General features: G+C 40.2%; 1 protein-coding gene across 1 annotated transcript in view; it reads right to left on the reverse strand.

Moving 5' to 3' along the window:
- The window catches only part of tmem104 (transmembrane protein 104), a 168,285-nt gene that overhangs the window by 113,256 nt on the left and 30,443 nt on the right, over positions 1-24,586 (reverse strand). Inside the window, exons 5-6 of the mRNA XM_048555163.2 lie at positions 4,642-4,753; positions 2,976-3,056 (exon numbers count right to left, since the gene is read on the reverse strand). Coding sequence (XP_048411120.1) covers positions 2,976-3,056; positions 4,642-4,753 — 193 coding nt within the window. The remainder of the gene's footprint in view (positions 1-2,975; positions 3,057-4,641; positions 4,754-24,586) is intronic.

A 24,586-nucleotide genomic window follows, 5' to 3' on the forward strand; every position in this document is an offset into this window, starting at 1 on the left:
CAGGATACTTGAACAGTGGAACTACAACACCTTTATGGAATGTACTGATAATGATGCAGATCCATTCGGCCTACTAGCCACCCATATGCCCCAGCCCATTTCATCACACAACTCATGAGGCCAACCCAGTTTAACCACGGTTGTGTCGGTGGGCTAACTCTACTTAGGTTGACGTAACAGTATTCCAGTCACTGGCAAATGATAGCACACACACCTTCACAGTAACAAAATAACTTTTTGCTCAAATCTAGTCAAACAAAAACTGACAAGCTGGAGGAGACATTGGAACTGGAAATTTAGTCCAAAGAGGTAACATTTTCAAGTACAAGATTGAGCGAAACAATGTTTATGCTCAGGACACAGAACAACTAAAAAAGGAACAAGTTACTATTGAGGTCAAAAAATTAGACAGATAGATCAGGATGCTGGAGACCCTCAGAATTACATATGGGCAAAGCCATAAAGGGAATGGCAGAGATGAGAACTTGAGCTAAATCTATTAAAAAGTTGAAGCGTTAATGTGTCAGCAAGTACATCATGTCAGAACAGCATTTATTTGAAGTCAAAATGCAGGCAATTCTAGAAGAGTTCATGTTTAAAGACAACACACTATTTGAGAGAATCCAGTAGAATGCAGTCAGTCCTTAACGAAAATGGATGGATGAGGGCTTTGGCTGTTGAGCTAAAGGGTAAACAACTGCCGATTAGTGAAAAGAATACATTGATTATTGTTTGAACATATGGGGCTGACAGCTCCAGGTACAAAAAAATGAAAGAAACGAGCCTATGGTTCAGTTCACCTGGTGCATCAAGGGCCAAAAACACTGGATTTCAGCCTTCCTACTGTTTCATTGTAGGAAACTGCTGCTCCAAGTTTTATTGTCGCCATTTCCTGAAACGATTCCACAAATGGTCCGAAACAAAACAGCTACTCACCTGTGCCATTATACGTTTTGCACAATGACAGACGATGTTTAACGTATTAGGCTGCAGAAAGTTCAAAAATACATTATTGGTTCACAATAGCTCGCCATAAGCTGATCAAGTAGGGAAGTGTATCTTTTACAAACTAAACTGGATAAGTCAATGTTCATGTCTGTACTGTCTGTTCTGGATCAAAATATATTAGGATGCAACATACAGAACAAGTAAACCAAGCCCAAACTTAGAGTAAGCTTTTTGCTAGCTCTTTTGCCTTCAACATCTCAACTATTAGTTGATGTGCTTTATTGGTTCAGCTTTATGCATTTGCTTGCAGAAGTAGAATTCAAACAACCCTGCAGTCTGGTACTATAAGCAAAGTACTCAGAAGCAGGTTGTACATAATTAAAGCTTGAAAATAGAACAACTCAAATTTCAGTGTTAAGTGAGTTAACAGCACACTGTCACTTTACCATCACTATTCCTCAAACCAAACCCAAGTTTAGGACATTTGGTGCAGTTTAGTACAGAAATCCTGAAATAGCAGGACGGTACTCATTCTTCCACCATAGCTTACATGTAGATCCCTTCCAGTGCAACAAAAGGGAAGAGCTTCAGTTTTCCCAGCATTCTAGCCCTTTCCTGAGTTTCACCTTAAATGAACTATTTGACTTAAGTATTTGACTTAATTTTTAAACACGACCAATGGACTAACAGACCAATGAAATAAAATGCCACATCAAGTGCTGTTAAATTCAAGCAAAATTAAAACTATTTCATAAGTTTGTCAGAATTACTAGTTTTTAAAATCAGTAATCATGTTGGTTTGGATCTGTAGCATGTTCAATACATTTTCTCATGATTTGCGTTCACGGCCTTTTAATCCTGTTTGTCAGACTCACCTGATTGGCATCTTGGACTGAAATTCTTTCCAAAACACATCACTAGGTCTCAGCCAAACTTGAGCCAACCCTTTTAACATCACTGACCACAACGTGTGGCCATATGACCACCAATACTTAAAATTCTGCCACTATATTTAGCATTACATATCAGGCTTTCAAAATTAAAAAATTTACTAGCTTCAGTTTAGCCCTATATTGACAACCAGTTGTGATGGTTTCGAAATACTACCAGACATTTAGAGCACAAATGTGCCAGACAGCTGCCATTTAATTGCCCTTTCCTAATAAAAAGTACTAACCAAAAACCAAGTTGACTGGGTTTTTTTTCCTGAATTTGACTCAAAGCTTACTCAGCTTCAAGTAGCCAAATCAGATTCACCCACAATGATCAAGTGTACAAAAACCAAAACAGGTCAAAATGGAGTCTTTGGCCCAACATCTTTAGTTACTTCAATGACCTCCCCATCACAAAGTCAGAAGTGGCAATGTTTGCTGATGATTGCACAGCTTTCAGCACTGATTGCAAGTATCCAGGCTTGGGCTAATAAAATGGAAAATGATGTTTGCACCACAGAAATGACAGGCTCTCCCATTTCCCAGAGAATCCAATCATCACACATTGACATTCACTGGCATTACCACTGAACCTCCCACGATAAGCATTCTCGGGGGGTTACATTGACTAGAAACTGAACTGGACTAGCCATATAAATACTGTCTCTAAGAGCTATAAGAATGGGAATGTGACATTAATCAACTCCACTCCTGGTTCCACAAGTCTTGTCCACAAATCTATAAAGACACAAGTCAAGAGTGCAGTGGAATATTGGACACTTACCCAGATTAGCACAGCTCCGACAACACTAGGAGCTTGACACCATCTAAGACAAAGGTAGCTAGCAGCTTGCTTTAAGAGCTTCACCCTGAAATAGGAGCTGAAGCTGTCCCAATATACAGTAATCAAATCCTGGGTCACAACATGATCAGAAACAGTAATTTAGGCTCATGCCCTTCTGAAGAAGGAAGAGGGCTGAGGTGAATTGTAGCATATTTCCCAGCCCATGAACCAGCTTATGCAGCACCAACAGGTACATTGTTTAAACATATGTTAAACAGTTAGTTTTATAAATATATTTGTGAAATGCTCACCTTTATTGAAAAACATCGAAGCCATCTGACCCATTTCTACTCGTTCCACAATGTCAAAAGCATCATACATACTGGTTCTTTCTAAGACCAAAACAGGCAATGGAATTGTTAGCACACGGGCTCAAGTAGCAGAAAAACAAAAACAAAAAAAAATTTTAAAAACCATTCATTAATCATCATTCCAATCGTTATCCCCAAAGACTGGATTCTGAGGTTCAACTAATTTCTTGGTTTGGCCCATTAGCATTCCTTTGTGCTTTGCATCACGATCCCGTCTTATTTCCATATACCTACCTCTATATTTCTGTTTGTTCCTCTCCTGCAACTTGTCCATACTCTGGATTTGACTATAAAACATCCACATTTTCCTGGTATGGAAGAAACCCAAGGTGTTAAGGGTTGAGACAAACTCTCATCTGCCATTTCTAATCACTGAATTTATTGAATGCAAAAGCACAATGCTCAGTTGTAATCTTAACAATCCAATTAAACAATGGCCAAACCACCATATCCAGTTAAGTTGGTCTACATATTCAAAACACTAAATCCCAAATAACTTCAATTTTCACAAGTGCTCCAAAATCTGAAGATTACTACGAAAAATCTTCCAAATGTGCTCTGCCTAGATTCAAAATTGGACAGCAGAAGCCAAAAATTAACCAGGGAATGGAGAAAACTAGTTGATGGGCTCAGAGAGGTTCAAGTTGTGGAAGTCAATGCAGGGTTCAAATCTTGGAATCAATTATGGGACTATCATGATTTATACCAAACATTAGAAGTCTGGATTCTAAAGCTCTGGTATGCATACAATCTAACTTGCAGCTCAAAGTGCTGTAGTAGGTCAAGGCAGTTGAGCCAAAGCAAACTCCTCCGGGACTTTGGAAGAAAACTTCAACATATAGAAAAGGCAAATTGCTGACGAGCTTGAAACAAAAAAAAAAAAAGATGTTCACTAGATCTGGCAGCATTTAGAGAGCTCTGATATCACTATTCACCTCAATGTACATATCCAAATGGCCAAACTATTGACACTTGGACTACTGCAAAGCTGTCTCAGCTCCTTCCTCTTTTCATTTACTTATCAGGCTAAATCACCTTGCAGAGTCTCAAACTTGCCCATGAGACATGACTCTTGCTTCACCTGAACAGATTTACACTCGACAGCCAACTCTCATTTGCAGGTCATGTCGGCTGACATTGAGAGAAGGTAATATGACTAGATTTAAACATCTTTTAAAAATGAGGTCCATCTCAAAAGACCTTTTCAATCAAAGTACTTTTCAAATCCAGTGTTTTAAAAGAAAAGGCAGCCATTCTGTGCATAGCAACCTCCCAGTGATGTATTGTATTATCCAGTCACATTTCATATTGGTGGCATTAGTTGAAGGCTTAATACCCATCTTGACAGAACTCCCCTGCCACAGCATCCTCATTTTACCAATTCAGATAGGAATCCACAAGCTGATTTAAAAGCAAAGGCTGCACTTCTGAGAGTACAGCATTTTCCTCAAATTCATAATGATTCCAGAGAGGCAAAGCTTCAAGCAACTTGGCAATTGCTTGATTTTAATACAATTTGGGTGATGTGCCCTGCATAAGGAATAGTCAGCAAAGACTTGCAGTTTTAACATTTTGGCTCTGTAAAGAGCTTTGTCTCAATACTTACGTACTGAGAGAATTGGTCTTGTTTCTGAACGCTCATAACCATCTCTGATTGGAACGATATTCTTGTCCTCGTCCTCATCGTATGAATCTGAAGAGGGATCACTGTCATCCACCTTGTGTGATAAAAACAGCAAACAGCCTGATAAGCACTACTTTTGGCTCTGGTACATACAGCCAGAATTTGTTGCCTCTTCCTCTCTAGAGTAGGGTGCTCAGTGCTCATTTCAAACAAATACATACTTATGGGCAGTGAACAAGTGAATTTCCTGACCAGAAATCCTTGCTTTTCTTATCCTAAGACTCCATACTCGCAATTGATGCCCTGCTGATGTATGCCTGCTTCAAAAGTACTACCCTTAAAGCAAACAGTTTCCTCGGGATAAGGTTTTCTTGGCACTTGAAACAACTGGAGGCAAATCACGATGTTTCAAGTACTGCTTTTATTAACAGTTAGCTCCATGCTTTTCCTCATGATAATCTTGCGTACTGTATGGTGGCTTTAAGCAAGCACTACTTACAATTTCATCGTTTCTGATGAGAAGATTTATTTTGTACATATAAAACGCGCTTGCACTATGTAGAAGGTGGGGAAAAAAGGTGAAGTGTGAAAGGGTGGATGCATTTTGATCCAAGCTGACAGTAATTGTGGCCAAGTCAAATCCCACAATGAAACTTGGCTTAAGAGATGAGTTTATTTTGGATTTGGCAGTTGGATTCAATGAGTATTCACATCTTAGCTGCTGATATTCTTCCACACAAGAAACAAAATAACAAAACCTACATAAGTTTGAGAGAGATCTTAAAACACCTGTATTAAGCTTCAACCTATTATCTGAAAATATCCTTGAAGGCTCAATCACAATTTTGAAAAGTTGCTCAGATCTCAATTTCTTACTTAACTGGCCCTTTCCAATTGTGATGAGATTTAAATCAGTGATTACTTGAGCCTCTTCAGTACAGACAGCTTAAATTTCAACCAAATCACTTTGGAGATATTAAAAACCCAGAGAAGTTCAGGAGAATGGTTTTTGAACTGAACTCAAATCATAAAGAGCCCCTGGTGTGTTTGTTCTGTCATATAAATTCAATGCTGGAAACACTACAGTTAACAGCACAGGTATCAACAAAGCGTTTACAAGTGTCATCACAAATTGAATTAGATCACTGTTCCAAACAACTTTCTGACTTCTAAGAAAACGTTCAAAAGGACTGAGACCACTCATACATTTTGCATCTACACACCTCAAAGAGCCATTCTGGTGTGGTGAAGACAACAGAATTTGTATAGGTGTAGAGCTAGAGGAACACAGCAGGCCAAGAAGCACCAGAGGGGCAGGAAGGCTGATGTTTCGGGCCTAGTATGACAGCACATATGACTGTAATGTAACAGACTGGAGTGATCAGGATACTTTCGCTTCAGCAGAACCAGTGGCAAAGTTGCAGCAGGCGTTTAACAATGATATTTTTACAAGTCAAAATTATGTAAGACTCGTCTCTCAGACATTAGATGAGAAAGGATATCAAATTAAGGAAAGACGATTTACGAGAAGCTTCCATGACCAAGTGTTAAGTGTCTGATACATGGTATGATTCAAGCAGAAACTACTGCAACTTGCAGGAAAGTTAGACATATTTAAACCAAGAGATGCACTGAGCTGTGGTTAAGATTGGGGTAGTGAAATGATCTTTGATTCAGTCAGGTAAAGAAAAAATTGCAACTTCCTCCTCTGCAGTAGGTATCCATGGCTAGGAATTTCCCATTCGCTCAACCATTCAAAACACATTTGCTATCAAACAAAACAACATCCATTTCAAAGTTGCCTGCTAAACAGAAAAATAACTTCATTGATTCAGTCACATCAGTTAATTTTCACTGAAAAAGATTCAAAAGCAATTCACCACATGATTTGGTTGAAATGCCTTATTTAATTTGTACTAATGACATTCATTTCAAACAGGCAATGTGATTATTTGATTTGCTGGAACTGTTAATGTGAAGAGGGAAATGGTACATAAATGAAATGCTCAATGATAACAAATTGCTACCTTAATAAAGGAGGCAGAAATTGAATTCATTTTATTCAGTGAAGGTTTGGCACATTAATGGAGTTACAATTTTTACAAAAGCAAAGGAGCCCTTAAAATTGGGTCAGCTTTCAAACCTTGGTGAAGTCTGGATTTTAACTCAACTTCAACAGCACTGGAGAATATATGTGATCGAGATCAGTTTTCTGCCATCCATTTGTCCATTCCACAGCCTGTTTACAAGATTCTCATCAGTATTGCATGAAACAGCACAAACTTATGTAGAGATTTTGCACTGAAGAGCAGCAATATTCCTGGTACAAATTATGCTCACTTTCTAAATTGGATTGTTGCTCAAGGTTCTGCTTAACTTTGCCTGTATTTCAACAGTTATATTCCACAAGCCAATCTAAATAAGGTAGCCTTTCAAAAAGGCAATTTCTTTTTCCAGTAAGTCTGAGGAACCAGACCCATTGCGAAAACTCCCCCTAAGAGGCTGCTACAAAAACAAAGAGCAGGGCTCCATCTCTGGTCTCAGAGGGGGAGTAATGTCGCGATTGTAGCATGGTCGGCGAGATAGATCTCAGAATGAATTCCCAGGTTGGGCCAGGTTAACAGCCCCAGAGAGCCCCAGCTAACAGATATAACGCATGTCCACGGTTCTGTTCACTCGGCTGATTCTAAGGAAACCAGGCCAGTGTCAAGTACTACTTGCCTCCCAGATGGCATTCCAACTTGTCATTGTATGTACTTAGAAACAAGAGCCACTGCTGAATTCAACTTGAAGCTGAGTGACAACATTGTCTTCTTTTAGTCGACCTAGCAAGGTTTGTGGTCTGTTACGATTACAAATTTATACTTGTTAAAAACACAAGGGTATTGGTGGAACACTCAGACCAAAGATGACTGCTGAACCTTCTCCAGCTGAGCCTATTTGCCCTCTCCATGACAAAGTCCAGGGAGCATACACCATTAGGCATTCCTCTCCATCTGTGAGCCATCACTAACCTGATACCACACAGAGGCATCATACATCAACACCAGATCTCACTTGGGATCAAACTGTCAACACATTAGACAGTGATAGCTGCTTTTGCACTTCCCTAAAGGCTACATCTGTGGTTACAAGACTACTTTCAACGTGCTTTCAATAGCAGATCTAAGGGCGCCAGGATAGTGGCCAGTTTACATATAAGTTTCTATCATAATTGACCAACCCAAGGAAAGACCCAAGTTGAACCTGTGATTGCCCTCTTTCATCTGCTCTTGATTCTGTAGCTCAGTGAGGTCACTTGGGGTGCCTGGAATACACTTTTCCCTTCTAACAAGTGTATATCCACCTTGAAGAAACCTATGAAGGACCATTCCAAGTTCTTGACTGGTCTTCCCCTTTAGCACATCATCCAGATAAAACAGCAACTTGGGGACAGATCCTCTAAAATATTCTGCTGTCTGCTGAAAAAGTGGTACAAGCTAATGAGCAGCCCCCCCCCCCCTGAACTTAAGGAAAATGGTACTGGGTGGGTATTGCAGAATCATGGAATTGGTCCTTAGTCAACAGAGCATGAAGGCCCTGGGTCTTTTGCTAGTCCTGACAATCTTACAGGTATTTAATTAGAACTTCACTCAGGTAGCCATTTTCTAATTGAGCCATGTTGAAATCAAGGTGAAATCTTGAACAATTCTGCCCCATCAGGCCTGGGCCCAAGCCTTTTAAAAATCCATATTAGCTGAACCAGTTGCTTCTCCTAAGAGATAGGAACCAAAAGTTGTGCCCTTAACCTGCAAAAGGTTCCCTGGTAGAGGTTCAGTCTAGATAAGGTCTTGGGCAAATTTAAGGATTGGAGTCCAACATGAATTTTGATAAAGACTAGTTCTGCAATCACTGAGTTCAACACAGCTCTGTCAACCTCCATTAGAACCAAGTGACCAGACATGGGATTTGATTGTTTGGCAACATGTTAAAAAACCAAAAACAAATTTCACTCTTCCAAGCCAGTTGAGGGTAGACTTTCCAGGGCATACACTCTCCGACATACCAGATTAGGAGTCCTAATTCAATGGAGTTCTAGCAGGATTTATGCTGTCTTGAGTCTGTATACCAGCAGCAACTACAAATGGCTTGCCATCCCCAATCCTGAACAAAGTTTTAATAATTTGGCCAAGACTTAGTTGTGTTTTGGGGTTTTACTGTCGGCTAGCCCAGAGTTCCCTTGTTTGGGATATGTCCCGAGTGAGATTATGCCATGGCCTTCATTCAATTGGTGCCCCCCACCACCCCCCCCACCCCACAAACTGTATCAGCCTAGCAAGGGTGTCCACTTCCATTGGAAAATCATGTAACTGATAGAAAATGCAGCAAATGGAGTTCTAGACAAAGACAGTTATAGTGGCTGTTTCTAGTCCTGATGGGCTTCTGCTGGTAGTTGCTTGTGCATAGTTACATCATTGATTCCCACACTACCCAACAGGGTCTCAGCATCTCACAAAGCATTAAACCAAAGTCACATGCCTCTAAGTTGCCTTAATATGGTCAAAAATAAGAACAGATTCCACTGGTTCATAAAGTGCCGAGTAAAACCAATAGCATCTCAATCAGGAGGCCGCTTGTCATAATTTTTCTCAACTAAATCTGTTAATTCTGTGAAAGGTTTTAGTAGGGGCACCACAGGAAACATTAGGCTCCCAATCACGAAAAACTGCAGGTCCACAAGCTGTCTGGAGAATTACTCATTGCTTTTCATTTGTCTGGGCAAAGTACATTGGGACAAATTAACATTCTTTCTGCATACATAGACCAATGTTTGACAGCTGGATTGAACAAGTCAAGCTTCCCAGATAATAGCATGATGCCAGAAATGCTTACCCCAACTCAAACTATTGAGTAAATTTCAGTTGTATTTTTTCCTCTCATTACCACTGAAGTACCAACAAGAGACCAGCATCCCATCACCAAGTCATCCTTTACTTACACACGCATAGTACTTCACACTGGTCCAGCCAGACCTGCGGACAGAACCTCTGACACTCTGGTTTAGATCCAGCCACCATGGGTCTCTGATGGCACAGGTTAATAGCCCCAAAACAGGCAATTTATTAGAGGTCCACCTGGCTGACTTGGTCACTACAAATGGGTAGGTGAACCGAGGAACCTTAAATGCTGGAAATACTCAGGTCAAATATAATCTGTGGAGAAGAGAAACAAAGACAACATCTGTTTTTCGCAGCACAACTAAGACCTTCATACCCCAAGATACAGGAGCAGAATTAGGCCAGTCTTGTCTGTTATGTCTCTCAACAGCATTCTCCAGTAATCCTTCATCCCCTTGTCAATCAAGAATCTCTATCTCAGAGGCATTCAACGACTTGGCCTCCACAGTACCGAGGCAAGGAGTTCCAGATTGTTCAGTCAGAGCATAGTCAAATTACTCATCTCAGTTCTAATGGGTCATCCCTTGACTCAGCCTGGGCCCTTAAGTCATACTTGGTCCTAGTAGTGGAGACATCTTGCTCATCTATTGTATTTAGGCCCTCATCCTTCTGAACTCTGAAATACAAACCCAGAGTGCTCAAACACACTTCATATGACAAGGGATCATTAAGCCTCCACTAAGCCCCTCCAAAGGCAACACAACCTTAGATAGGGGACTCAAAATTGCTCAATTTCAACTGCAGTCTGACCAGAGCCTTATACAGCCTCAGCAGTACATCTTTACTCTTGTATTCTAACTTTCTTGAAATGATAGCCAACTTGGAATTTGTCTTCACTGCCATATGGGCCTGCAGGTTAACCTTGAACCAAGAAGCCCAAGTCCCTTTGTGCTTGAGACTGCCAAAGCCTTTTCGCTGTTTAGAAAATAGTCTAGGCCATCATTCATGGAAAAGTGCATAACCTCACACTTCCCCCACATGTCCTGCCTCTTTTGCCCACTCTCCTAGCCTAAGTCCTCTTGCAGCTTCAATGCTATTGGTCCCTCCACCTATATTTGTTTTGTGCAAACTTAACAACATCCTTAGCTGCTTCATCTTGAACAAGGTACAACACAAATCATTCTGGTCCCACTGACGTGTGGAACTCCTCTGAAAAAACCCCTTGATCCCTACTCTGCCTTCTGCCATTAAGCCATTCCTCTATCCCTATTAGTACCTTGCTCCTAATACTAATCAGTGCTTCTTATTTAAGACTGTGGGGAACCTCATCAAAGGCCTTCTCAAAATCCCAACAGATCATGTCTACTGGTTCTCCTTTGGGGTAGTGGGCAAGTTAGACAAACACCTGATGCATTTATCAGGAGTGATGTCCCTTGGACAAAGCTATGTTGACTCAGACATAATTTTACTGTGCACTTCCAAGTGCTCTACATCCTCAAATTGCACCCACCTTGTGTATTCCTAGCATTTTCTGTTTTCACTTTTTAAAAAATGACCCAAATTTACATTTCAATTTAACGGGTCTATCAAGTTATGCCATTATAATCAGACATGCCCCACACATCCTTGCACTGCACACATAAAAGCGTTTAAAACTGTGCTTAAGCTTGCTGCAAAGTTCCTGCCCAATTATGCTTAAAGTATCATGCTTTGCATTATGAATGCTCTGTGAGAGTAAGGCAACTATTTATCCGAGTATTTCATGGATCTTTTAGCTCCTACTTATATACTGCCTCCAAACAAAGTACCCCAGAGCTTCATAGAAACACTATTCACAAAAGGTTAGATGAGATGACCAAAACACTGTCAGAAAGCTAGGCTCTACAGTGTTTTACAAGAAAGTGACACCTATATGGAGGGAAATTGGTGGGAAGGAATGGGATGTGAAGTGATGCCGTAGCTTAGGATTTAGGCACAAATTTCAAGGAAAAGGGTGTAATATGCAAAACATGTCAGAAGAGCTGTGGAACAGTGACTGATTCTCATCTTCAGTTCTGGTGTCATCTTTGACAAGGTTTGAATCCTGAATACTCTTACCCATGACATGCGCATTATTCTGATGAACAGCACCCTAAAAGGATGGTCTAATAGTTTAAATGGTTCAAGAGCTACAATTTTGCTTTTTGCCTTTTGCCCACTTTTTTCCATCCCTTTAGAAACAAAAAAAATCTACATTACTTGGGTATACGGTCTGAAATTATCTTGAATGATTACTAAATCTGTATTCGTTCATCCCTCTAGTCTTTGACATTTAAACTTGCATTCCATGGTGGAATTGGAATGCTTGACCAACTGAAACTCAGGATGTTATTAATTTGTCAATTAACCATCCACTTTACAAGAATATCAATGGCTTCTACAATTTGCTGGAGCATTATGTTGAAACCACTTTCCACTGCTATTACAAAATTATGTAGTAACTACATGAAAGCCTTCAAGCATGGCAACAGTTTTCACAGCAACAGGTTACAACGACTGGAAGGCAAAAAAGGGTCAGTGCCTAGGCCTTAGCAGTTTATAATCTATATCTGATTTACAGGGCAACAAACATATTATATACAAAATTTACTGGCACTAAGTTAGATGGGGGTACAAAGGGTTTTAAACATTACAACACAATATAGTAACAACATCGGAAATATGGAATAAGTACTGCCAGGTAGAAAACTTGTTCCGATTTAACTTTGATTGTACACAAGACAGTACAAACATTAGGAAAGCAAACTGTTACTCATGACAGTGCATTCAGCACAGGATTTAAAGTGTCTTGGAGATCAATAAAAAAAAACAAAGGATCCGGAGATAAGACAGGAAAGCAAAGTTGAGGAAGACCAGCCATTATCATTGATGAGTTGGAGGAATTATTCCTGCTTTTTAGCCCCATCATCTTCAGTCTGGGGTGCTTATTTAAAAACATGCATTGCGAGAGCACAAGATTAATTCTGGGACAATAGCTAATTTTCATTCAAGAACTCTGTTCTGATAATTGAACATTTCCCACTCTCATTCACATCTGAATGAATTTTTTCCCTACAAGTCAACAGCTGAGTGATATTTTCAATTATATATCTTTGATAGAAAATCTGCTAATGACAGGTCCAACATGACAGGGTAATTAGAATGCCTACACTTTATTAAAAGGGGGCTAATGGTCAAACAACCTGTTTGATTGGATTCTGCTGCAAAGAAATTAGAAAAGTTTTAATGAGGCCAGAACTGAAATTATTAAATCTCTAGCCCTTGTCTAGATTTTTCTTCTTTCTTCAATGTACATCTTCAGGCTTCACTATTCTATTCTTCAAATGGTAGCCTCCCACTCCTCCTGCCATTAGGCAAGTCCAGCACAAACTCAGTCTTCTGCAGTCTATTTTTTAAAAAGTAAAACTTAAGTAAATTCAGTCAGATGGAAGAGGGCAATGAATTCTGCCTGCAGGTTGGATTTACTGTCATGACAGTCTTCCATCAATATATTTGAGATTTATCTACAAAAATATTTCACACAACTACTCTAATGCATCCATGCTGTACAGGTTCATATATTCCATCCACCAAATTAGACTTGCAAGAGAAAAATCCACTGACTACTAAAAAAGAGAATTTAAAATCAAAGAAGATTAAGTTGAAACTTCACAATGATGCTATTGTAGCAGCACTATTGAACAGAAAGCTGAAAACCAGTATACTGGGACTCCAGGGTGCACACAAAAAGAGAGTGTTTAATTTACTGAACTTAATACACCATCAGCAAGCCTTCACATTTGATGAATTTTACTGTTTAGTCCATCACAGTCTATAGAAGGGATGTTCCTGGATATTGTACAGCACTGGTCGTGCCTATAGACAAGCGCAAAGGGGATTTGTACAGAAGCCCAAGGTAGAAGTTGACAGGTCAGGCAGGTTCAAATAGAGGTCCTGTCAAAAGATCACTAACTGATCAAACAAAGTCCATCATTTAATGGACAAGATTTGTCACAGGGAATTAGTTTTCCAAGCCTTCATTTAGGGACATTTAATGGGAGGTTCAGCTCAACTGCATAAATATGGGAGCACAAAGACAAGGATTGAATAGACCATCACACTGAATGTTCATTCAGGTGCAGCACTGAGTTCCAATCTATTTGTGGACTGTCAGACAAAGATGTGGAGAAACTATGTTTATGGGGAACAGGAATCCAGAGGAAAGGTATAGAGCACTGGATGTCAGTTATGATGCACATTTTCAGATTCAATTGACTGGTCCTGATGTTGTGTTTGTCACATCCAGATCCTTACAAAAAGGAGCAAATGAAGAGCCAGATTTAAAAGACAAATCAATTCAAAAAGCTTCAAACCATCTGGTTAAAAATCCATACATACACACACAGCAAATCTGTCAATGTGCTCAAGGAACTGGCAATTTAAGTCTTGACATTTACTGTTTTCCTTCTGCAAGGTATATAGAGTTCTAAGTTGGGTCACACTTGCTGTAGTTGATTTTTGTTTTGTTAGCTTCCAACAAATTGCAGCAATTTTTCCAGACAGGTGGGTGACTGAGTTCATGTGAATAGCTCATTCTGTATATTCTCACAACTGGACGGACATAAGGGTATTGCATCTTGTCATGGCTAATATTAGATCTGTTATCACTGTTAGTTGGGAATGGGCAATATATAAGTATTGATATAGCCATTATCCAGTTTGGCTTCAAGCACTGACTCCCCATTGCCATGAATCCACCATTGGCTACAATCTTGACTTTCAAATAGCTTTCCTGCTAAGAATTCAAAACTTAAATGTTCATGAAATAGTGCATTGCCCTGAGCTTTTGACACATGTTCACCACTTACTGGCAAATTGGTGAACATACATACCTTCTAACATTGAAGTTTTTGTCCCCCAAACTTAGACTGTCACACTATCCTTACAGTTGATCATTTTTAACAGTTCTCTTCAGTTATACTTGAATGTTAACTAGGATGTCTGGTCAAAGGGATTGAACAACTTCCCACTCCCAGCTCGTTAGCTTTTTCTGATAGTGGCCCAGGGCAGTTATTAAGTAACAAAATGGCTTTCAGTGGTTTAATGTTCAACAACTTCTTGGTGAATCCAGTCTTCAAAACCAAATGATATCATTAGTTTTGACACAAGTACTCACTGTCTCCCATGCCAGTAATGTTTATCAAGTCACTCAGCTTGTAGTAATCAGTTGTGCTATAGAAAAAGGTGGACCATCAATTTAGCCTTTCAATGTTTAGATCCTAACAGAGTATGATTTCAAGTGTCTTCTGTCAATTGTATTTTTAAAAACAGACTCAAACGGTGAGATGGCTTTCTTGACTGTATCCTCCCTCATGGAAATCTTTAATTCAGTCCTCTGTGCAAGACCAGTTATTTGTGCACTGTGCTAAGTGGACAATTTGCGTAAATAGAACCAATTAGTTTCTGGAAGATTCATGGAATCAAATAAAACTTGCAGCATAGTAAATGTATAAAGTGCTCTCATCTCGCCACTGTGATCAGTCACTCAGTTCTACCGAATGTTTAATTGAAAAAATTATTTCTGAATTTGTACTCCGAGGTTCAAGCACAGATATGGAACTGACATTTTTAGAAAGCTTCATTTCAGGCTCTGTGCTAGTGTGTAGGGCAAATGAAGGTAGTCAAAAAAAAGCATCCACTTCACAAAATCTGCCGTATGATTGATAGCTAGTCATGCGAACACATTTAGTTGTTCCACAGAACTCCCAATCACTCCAGCTTACTAGCATCAGTTTGCTCTGGAACTTCTCTGGTCAATTTGCAGTGTGCTCCATGTACAATCTTGATCTGAACCTAAATAATGTGCAAGAAAGACAATGAAGGCTCGAGATTCTCTTTGTGCTCTTTGACTGCCGTGATAAACTAGAATGGAGCTGGTGCCCATGTTGGACCGGGATAGACAAGGTCAAAAGTTACATGGTACCAGGTTATACAGTCCAACAGGTTTAACTTAAATCGTAAGCTTTCAGCACTGTCCTTTCATGACTTCACTTGAAGGGGCAGTACTACAAAAGCTTTGATTTCAAATAACCCTGCTGCACTATAACCTGATGTCATGTGACTTTTGACCATGATAGAACTATTCAGACTTAAGCTCCCTGTCAAAGATTTTGAGCAGTAGGTTTTTTGGCTCCTCGAACAGTTCAAAATATAGTGTGGATAACTGGCATGCTTATTCTTAGGAGCAGCTACGTGTCTAACATTTTAGCCTATCTCCCGGAGCTTTCAAAGGCAGCACAAGGTCACCATGCTTCTTGGTGCACAGTCCAAATCTCATGCGTAAAGCAGATGGGGTAGGACTGTGCTGTTTAAAAAAACAAACAAAATACAACACCACTTTGTTTGAACAGTAGACTTAGTCTTCAGCTTATAGACTGAAGTTTTACATCTGCCATGGCTACAGTTACTTTGGTTTTGCTGGCATCAATATACTCACTGCTAATATATTTTGAATCTCCCTGCTTGTGAGGCATGATTTCAAACCAGTAAACATGTTCTGTTTAACATACGTGGGCTGAAGGGCCTGTTCTGTGCTGTACTGTTCTATGTTTTATGTTCTATACCTTAACACAGCTTTCAGCATAAAGCAGACAAGCTGGTGGCATAATAGAGGTCACTGAATAATCTTGCAGCAATTGGAGACTGACTTAAGGCCAGCAGATCCTGAAACTTAACATTCAGGAAGAACCAACCTTTCAGGAAGTTAGCAGAAGGAAAAAGCTAGTGGTGTAGCACTGTTAAACGGCACAGCATCACTTGAGAGATAATTTAGGCTCAGATGATGTTGAATTCATTTGTAGGTTAAAAAACACAAGGGAAAGAATACATTGATACAAGTAGTGGGCAGACCCTGAGCAGTAGCCACAGGCAAGGTATAAAATCAAAGCTAGAGTAATAAAGAGTGACTTCAAATGTTCATTGATTGGGTCAATCAAGTCGGAAAGGGCCACAATTGCAACAAATGCACAATGTGTTCGGGGTAGTTTCCTAGCGTAATATACCGTAGAGCTAACCAAGGAACGTGTCCTCCTGGTAATGGGTAATTAGGCTGGTTCAATAAATAGGAAAAAGGTGGCCACGTTGTGATCATGGGAGAATTTTATGCAGTTTGAAAAAAAAAGTTTGGAAACAACTAATTTAAAAGGGAATTACAATGGAATGAGGATAGCTATTAGCTGAATGGGCTAGGCAGGTAGCTTAACAGGAACAACAGTGAGCATGCAGTGGCAGACAGTTGAGGTAACTCATGATTCTCAGCAAAAATACATTCCAGAAAGGAGGAAAGCATCTAAGAAAAGAGATTGACCAAGTTAGGGAGAGTACTAAGTTAAAAGAAAAAAAAGGTCCTAGTTAGCAATACTCCAGGATAAATTCAGAATCCAAAGGACGAAACAGTTTGAAAATAAATGGGGACAAATTATTAACAAATAGAAAACTGACAATAAGAACTTGTTTAAATGTAAAAGAATGGAGGGGGGGTCAAAGTGAACAGAGGCCCCTTAAGGAGTAAACCTGCAGAGAATATCAGAACAAAAACTGCAGACAAGTAGCTATTTTGCATTAGTCTTTACAAAGATACTTCAAGCATCCTATTTGATAGAAAAAGGATACAGAAGAGGAGAAATGAAGTCTCATCACTATCATTACGCAAGTAGCATTGGACAGACTAAATGGGGCGAAAGGCAGTCACTCATCATAAAAACCCAGCAGGTTCACATATACCCTTCAGGGAAGGTCTGCCATCCTCACCTGTTCTGCCTAGGCCTAAATTTGCATCCTAGAATCCTAAAACAGATAGCTACAGACAATGGATGCATTGATTGCAAAGTAAATAAATATGGGATTCTGGAGAAGGATGAGATGATTGGCAATTTACCAATGTGGCACCTCAACTCGAAAACCAGAGGGAAGAATAAACAGCAAACTGTAGGTCAATTAACCTGACATCATCTATGCTGTTAACAGGAATAGACCGTGTAACCTTGCGAGCCTATTCCCATGAGAGAACGGCTGATTTCTGGCCTAACTCCATATACCTGCCTTTGGCCCATGTCGCTCCATACCTGAAATTCGTATCAGCTTTAAGATTAACAACTGATTCAGTACACACAACTGTTTTTTGAAGAACTCCAAACATCTACCACCTTGTGTAGAAAACTGCTTCCCAACATGTCTCCTGAACAGTATCACTCACGTTTAGTCTTTGCCCCAATGTCCTAGAACCCTCCAATCTTGGATGTAGTTACCCACCCTACATTTTCCCCTATTAACACATTCAAGACTTCAATTAGTTCACCTCAATCTTCTAAATTCTAGGGAAAACAGGCCTATTTTATACAACATTTCCTCAACTCCTCCAGTCCAATACCATTGAGAACCTATACTCTACTCCCAAGGCCAACAGATCTTCCTAAAAAGAGTGGTGCCCAGATATGCTCACTACTCCAAGTGGAGTCTAACAAGATAACTTGTATATAACTGCAACATAAAACTTCATCCTTGTACTCTAGTCTGGAGAAATAAACACCAACATTCCGTTAGCTTCCTGGATATTGAATTTAAGTGTTTGGCTAATTGGGATTATTTTCTGCATCAGAAAAATGCAAGCCCTTTCTAAAGGCAAATGCATTTTTGCCACACCTTCAGGCATCTGATCTAGCACAGTAGACCAAGGCTTCAATCACTTTGGATATGTGGGCCTGAAGGTTACAGTCACTAAAATGTGATAATTGTTTGTCATTACAGATGCTTAGGACAAGTGAGCTGTCTTACATTTAGGGTAGCATGGTGGCCCAGTGGCTAGGACATCTGCGTCACAGCACCAGAAATCCAAATTAGTTTCTAGTTTTGGGTGATTGCCTATTGTCACTCATCATAAAAACCCAGCAGGTTCACATATACCCTTCAGGAAAGGTCTGTCATCCTCACCTGTTCTGGCTTGCACGTGACTCTAGACCCACAGCTATACTGCAGATTTATACCTGCCCTCTGGTCATGTAGGGATGAAGACTACCACTACCACTTTAGAAGATGCACTGCAAAAATTCAAAGAACCACAACCAGCATCTCCCAAACCCACAACCTCACCCAAACACCACCCTCCCCCTGTCCCCCACTGCCACCACCTTCCACCTCAAAAAGGTGAAGGTGAGACATGGGACCACAACTTGCAAATTCCCCTCCAGGTCACTCACCATCCTGACTTGGAACTACATTGTCATTCCTTTATTGTCACCAAGTGAAAATCCTAGAACTCCCTCCCGAAAGGCATCATAGTCAACCTACAGCAGGGGTTCAAGACAGCGGCTCACTGCTACCATCTCTCAGGCAATTAGTGATGGGTAATAAAATGCTGGCCAGCCAGCAACACCCACATTCCATAAAAATGGCAAGTCTAACATAGCTTATTGAATACATATATTAGCATAATTCAAAGGGGAAGTTTGCTTAAGCATCTTGCTTACAGAAATTGTTTACAAGCTAAAATTCGTCAAGTCTTTGCATGATTTCACAATTCAGAAGCGCTTCATTTTTCTAAATGAACTTGCATTGAAATGTAATAACACGTCCATGCTAATCACACCCTGAAGAGCAACTTCACCCTCTATTTCCTAGAACCACAAGACCCTTAATATCCAACCTTAATTAGAAGAAAGGGAAGGATTCAGTCACCACTATACCAACAACTGTTCTCCTAAGGATATTAGGATGAGATGGCAGATTTCTTTTCCTGAATCAGCATATGCAGCTAGGCACCAAATTAAGAGGCAGAACGACAAAGATAATCAGCTCTGAATCATTATCAGCTGAAAGTAATGTGGTCAGTTTTCAATGGATAGATCAGATCAGTTGAAATGGGAGATGCAAGTTTCAATTCATGAGTAACTGACAAATGTACTGGTGAAGAGGGAGTTACACCATTAGGTGGCTCCACTTACAGTACATTGCATACAATCTCCAGTCAGGTCACAACTTGGACTGTAAGAAAGACTTCAAATTAACCAAAACAGAGAGACACGTTTACAAAGAGAAATTGGGGAAGGCTGCAGCCCACAAAGGATTTTGGGATCTTGTGTGCAAATTACAAAAAAGCCACCATCCAGGTTCCAAGAGTAATTAGGGAAATAAAATGGACTGTTGTCTTTACTTCAAAAGGGTGTCACTATAAAAAGTAGGGAAGTCTTATTCAAGATTTACAAGACATGACATGAAGTCAGACCACAAATTGTGAAGTTTTTTCAGTCCCCTAATTAAAGTTGAATGGGTTAACCTTGTAATCACCTAAATCCAGAAGCAAAAGAAGAAACGTTGTCAAAATATACAAGATCCTACAGGGCTTGATTAGTAGATACAGAGAGATGTGATGGTCCTGGACTCTCCAAGGACAGAGAGCACAAGGTCACAGTAAGTGGTCACACACTTAGCACAGATAAAGGAATTGCTTCTCAGGAAGGTTGCCAAATCTGTGGATTCCTTCACAGAAGTGATATTGAGGTCATATTAAGTATTTTCACAGCTGAGAAAACAGATCAGTAAGGGAATCTAGGTTTGAGAATAACAGACTCAATGGGCTGAACAGCCTGCTTCTCTAAGAACACAAGACACAAAAGCAGAAGAGAACATGTTTGTGCCAAGTTGCAACCCAGATAATAATGTGCGACGGGAAGAGATAAAGCGTCCAAGCAAAAAAAGTGCACAAGCAGATAACAATTCAAGTAGGAACAAAAGGGGAAAGACAATTTGTAATGTTCTTCATCAGAATACATACAATGCAATGAACCGATATGACAAATAGAAATAGTAGGCATGCGATTACAACTAAGCCTGTTCAATGGCTAAGTGCCCAAAGCTGGGGATAAAATAGACAAGCGCTTCTGACATTTGAGAGAAGGGCTGAAAGGGAGTTGTAGCAACCCAATGAAGGAAGGATGCCAAAGGTACAGTAGGGATAAACATGATCTGTTGTAGAACATCAAAGCAATTAATTTTGAACGTTAGAAACAGCAAAAGTCACCGGTGGAAGCAGTTTGACTTCTTGACAGTAGCTACAGGGTGGGACAGTACAAGAAATAATTGTAAAGGTACTGCAATAAGTCATGCAATTTTAATTAACATGTGGATTGGGCAAATCACTGTGACCAACATAGCCTGAAAGCCATAAAGATCATAATGTAGAGATAGCAGGAACTGCAGATAGAGTTAAAGTTAACTGTGGGGCTGGTGGAACACAGGCCAGACCAGCGTGTGGAGGGAGAGAGGGAGCAGATGGATAGGAGAGGACAGACAGGTTGTATCAGGTCAAGGAGGCAGGGATGAAGGGGAGATTTTGAATCTGGTAAAATCCATTGGGCTGTAGGCTTCAGAGGCATAATTATGAGATGCTGCTCCTCCAGTTTCCAGGTGGTGTCATTGTAACATTGGAGGGAGCCCAGGATGGACATGTCACCCAGGGAGGGGGGGGGGGGGGGGGGGGGGGGTAGTGGTTGAAGTGGCTCGTGACTGGAACGTATTGTTTGCAGCAAACGTCAGAGTGCAGGTGTTCTACAAAGCAATCCGAGCCTCCACTTGGTCTCACCCATGTAAAGGAGGCCACAGTGGATGCGGTGTAACACACTGATAGATGTGCAGCTGAACCTCTCATGTGGAGGGGCGCCTTGAATGGAGGGGGAGGTGATGGGGCAGCTGGGGAGAGTGGAGGTGGGGTTGTCTGCAAGCTCTACCTTCCAAAATTCCCTGGATTCTGTTCGAGGACACAGCAGATGGGAGAGATTGGATACCTCCGAGAGAACAAAAAAAAAATATGGAAACAGAAAACTACAGGCCAGTTAGTTTTTTCCACAGGGGAAATGCTGAAATCCATTCAAGGAGTCAGCACAATATTTAGAAGATGCTAATGCAAAAATCAGGCAGAGTCAACAGCTTTAGGGAATAAAAGTTTGCTGTCGTAAGTATACTGGTATCAGTTAAGGATGTCACAAGCAAGGTGCATTAAGATGAATCCATGGGTGCAGTGTGTCTCAAATGCCCTTTGGAAATCCAGTGTACTATATATTAAAAAAGACTACACAACAGCTCTTAGAACTGGGGGTTAATATTTCAGCTTGGATAGAGAATTAAATAGTACACAGGCACAATAAATGGATACTTTTCATTTCAGGAACAAGTAGAGTGCCACAAGAATCAGTGCAGGGTCTCAGCAACTCAATCTAAATCAAAGACTTTGCTGAAGGGAATAGCGTTTTGTTTATTTTATCCAATTTAGTAGAGTCAGAAAAGCGATTTATGATACTACAGATGCAAATAGGTTAACTAACTGCACAAAAATTTGGCAGATGGGGTATAACGTCAGGAAAATGAGAGTTCATCCACTGCCAGGATGAATAGAAAAGCACAAGATTTAAAATGGAGAGAGAGTGTGTGCCGAATTAGAGGTACAGTGGGATCTGCATGACCAGAGTCATGCAAAGTTGGGAACACGTCAAACAAAAACAGTTGAAGTAATTTAACGCTTCAGTTTAAATCTCCTCACTGTCATGATCTGACGCTTAGAGGTACAGCAAGGCACCTCAGTACAAACTAATGGATTGTTTCACAAGACAACTCAGATGTAACAGATGTTAAAGTAGAGTCACCAACTCAGATTTCAAGCAACTGCTTGAGTCACTGCAGTGTGTCTACAATGATGAAAGCAAGTTCATTACAGAACATTTCTGGATGCAGTCCTCTTGCAACTTCAAGATGTGACAAAAAATGGATGGCTAACCTTTAGGCTGTGCAGGAGCCTTGAATGCATTGTTTGATACCAAGTGCTCATTTAAATAGTAGTGTTCATTTTTCTCAGGACCGTAACAAGCTAATTCTACAGCCACAGAGGTTGGAAGGAGATGATGCCAAAAAAACAACTGATTTAGAAAACAGATTCACTCCTACAGCCACAAAGAACTCCAGGATGTCATGTACATCTGTGGCCCCAATCTCACAAGCACCCGAATGGCTGTAAAACACCAATGCAGACAAGCAGAGGTGTGTTATTTAATTCTACTTGACAATTCAGATCCAAGAGTTAAAACTGGCTTGATAGAACATGTATTTTTTGTTTGTTTACTATGATGGTCAGTCACTGAACATTGACAAGTGATTGCGCATGTGCCTCACTAATTACCGGAAAAAGCAACTTTTAACCACTTTATAGATATGTAAAGGTCAGTGAATGATCAAGGCTTCAGACAGTATTTGTTCAGTCAAACTCCTGCATTCACTCATTGCAGCCTTTAGTTCAAGTCCCTTCATGAAGCCCTTAAAATGCTTTTCACTTAATCATTATCAGGTTTTCCTCAATTTTGCATTCAACAGCAATGCAGAATTCTTTCCTGTTTCATGCCTAAGCGTTTTGTTGCTGGAATGTTCTAGAACTTCAGACATTCGGGTCTGCTTTTTCCTCGATGCTGACTGTTAGAGGAGACCCTTAAACAATTTGGCTTCTTTCTCCAAGAAATATACACACTGCTCTAATTGAATCAATTTCTGTCTCCTTCTTCCCAGTGGGGAGAACATCTTGGCGCTAAACAACAACTCAATTTGGCTTTCCTCTTCAAACAGTTGGTCGTTCCAAACCATTCGCCTTAAAACTCTCAAATGCACTCAAAACAAAAACTTCCCAAGTAGGAGTAGGCCAGTCAGTCCTTCAAGCCTGTCTACCGTAAATTATGACCACAGCTACCCATCCAACTCAGTCTACTTCTGCCTTTTCGCCAACTTCCATATCCTTGAATCCTTTTTATCCAAATGCTATATCAAACACATTCAAAACTTGTTTTAATCTCAACTGCTTTGTTATAGCAAATTCTGCAGGTTCACCACTCAGTGGAGCAGAAATTTCTTCACCCAGAGTCTGAAACGGTTTACCCCATTTCCTTGGACTGTAACCCCAGTGAATACAGTGCTAACCAACTCAGCCTTTGCTCATTCATTCATCAGCTCCACCAGCCTAGGAATTAGTCTGGTAAACCTTGGTGGTACTCCACATGTAGCAAGGACAACCTTCCTCCATTAAAAAAGGAGACCAAAACTGCATTCAATATTCCAGATATGGTATCACCAAGGCCCTGTGTAATTGCAGCAAGATATCCTTGCTCCTGTTTATGAATCCTCTTGCTACAAAGAGCAAAATTCCATTTGCTTTCTTGACCACTTAACTTCTGCTGTGACTGGTAGTACACGCAAATCTGATTGCACATTCCCCCCTCAATTTATAGCCAGTTAATAATCTGGCTCTGCTTTTGCTACCAAAGCAGATAATCTCATTATCCGTATCAGACTGCATCTGCCATGCATTTGCCAAATCAACTGCCAGTCCAAATCATTCAGCAAAGTCAGCACCCTCTTCTCAGTTCACCCTCCAGCTTTTTCTCAATTGCAAATTAAGATATTACATTTAATTCCCTCATTTAAGTTAGTAGATGTTGTAAATAGCTGGGTCTCAGCAGTTATCCCTGCAGTAGCCCACTAGGCACTGTCTACCATTTGGACAAAGACATTTATTCCTGTTTTTCACTGCCTGTCTAACTATGCCCTCCCCTTCTAAAATTTAGAATCTAGACTTAGCAATCAAAACTTAACTTCAGTTTCTCCACTTTAGAACCCAAGTTTCCAAGCAATGACAAGGTTGTGGCCCATACTGATACCACATAGGTGCAAGAAAAAAAACATCCTAAAAATCTGCAGGGTGACCTAACTAAAAATCAGGTAAAATGCATTTGAACACTATCATTTTGGAAATAAAAAATCCAACGACGAGAAGCAACATGTTTGGCATAAGCACATCATAATCACAGGTAGGATTAAAACAAACCACCGTAGTAGTTTCTTCCAACTTACTGTTGGAGTCAAGCTCAATAGAAGTGCCCACCTTATTGTCTCAATGTGAGGTGACAGTTCATTCTCAAATAGGTAAAACAGAATAAAACCTACTT

This window comes from Stegostoma tigrinum, chromosome 22 (assembly GCF_030684315.1).
Source record: "Stegostoma tigrinum isolate sSteTig4 chromosome 22, sSteTig4.hap1, whole genome shotgun sequence".
Taxonomy (NCBI): domain Eukaryota; kingdom Metazoa; phylum Chordata; class Chondrichthyes; order Orectolobiformes; family Stegostomatidae; genus Stegostoma; species Stegostoma tigrinum.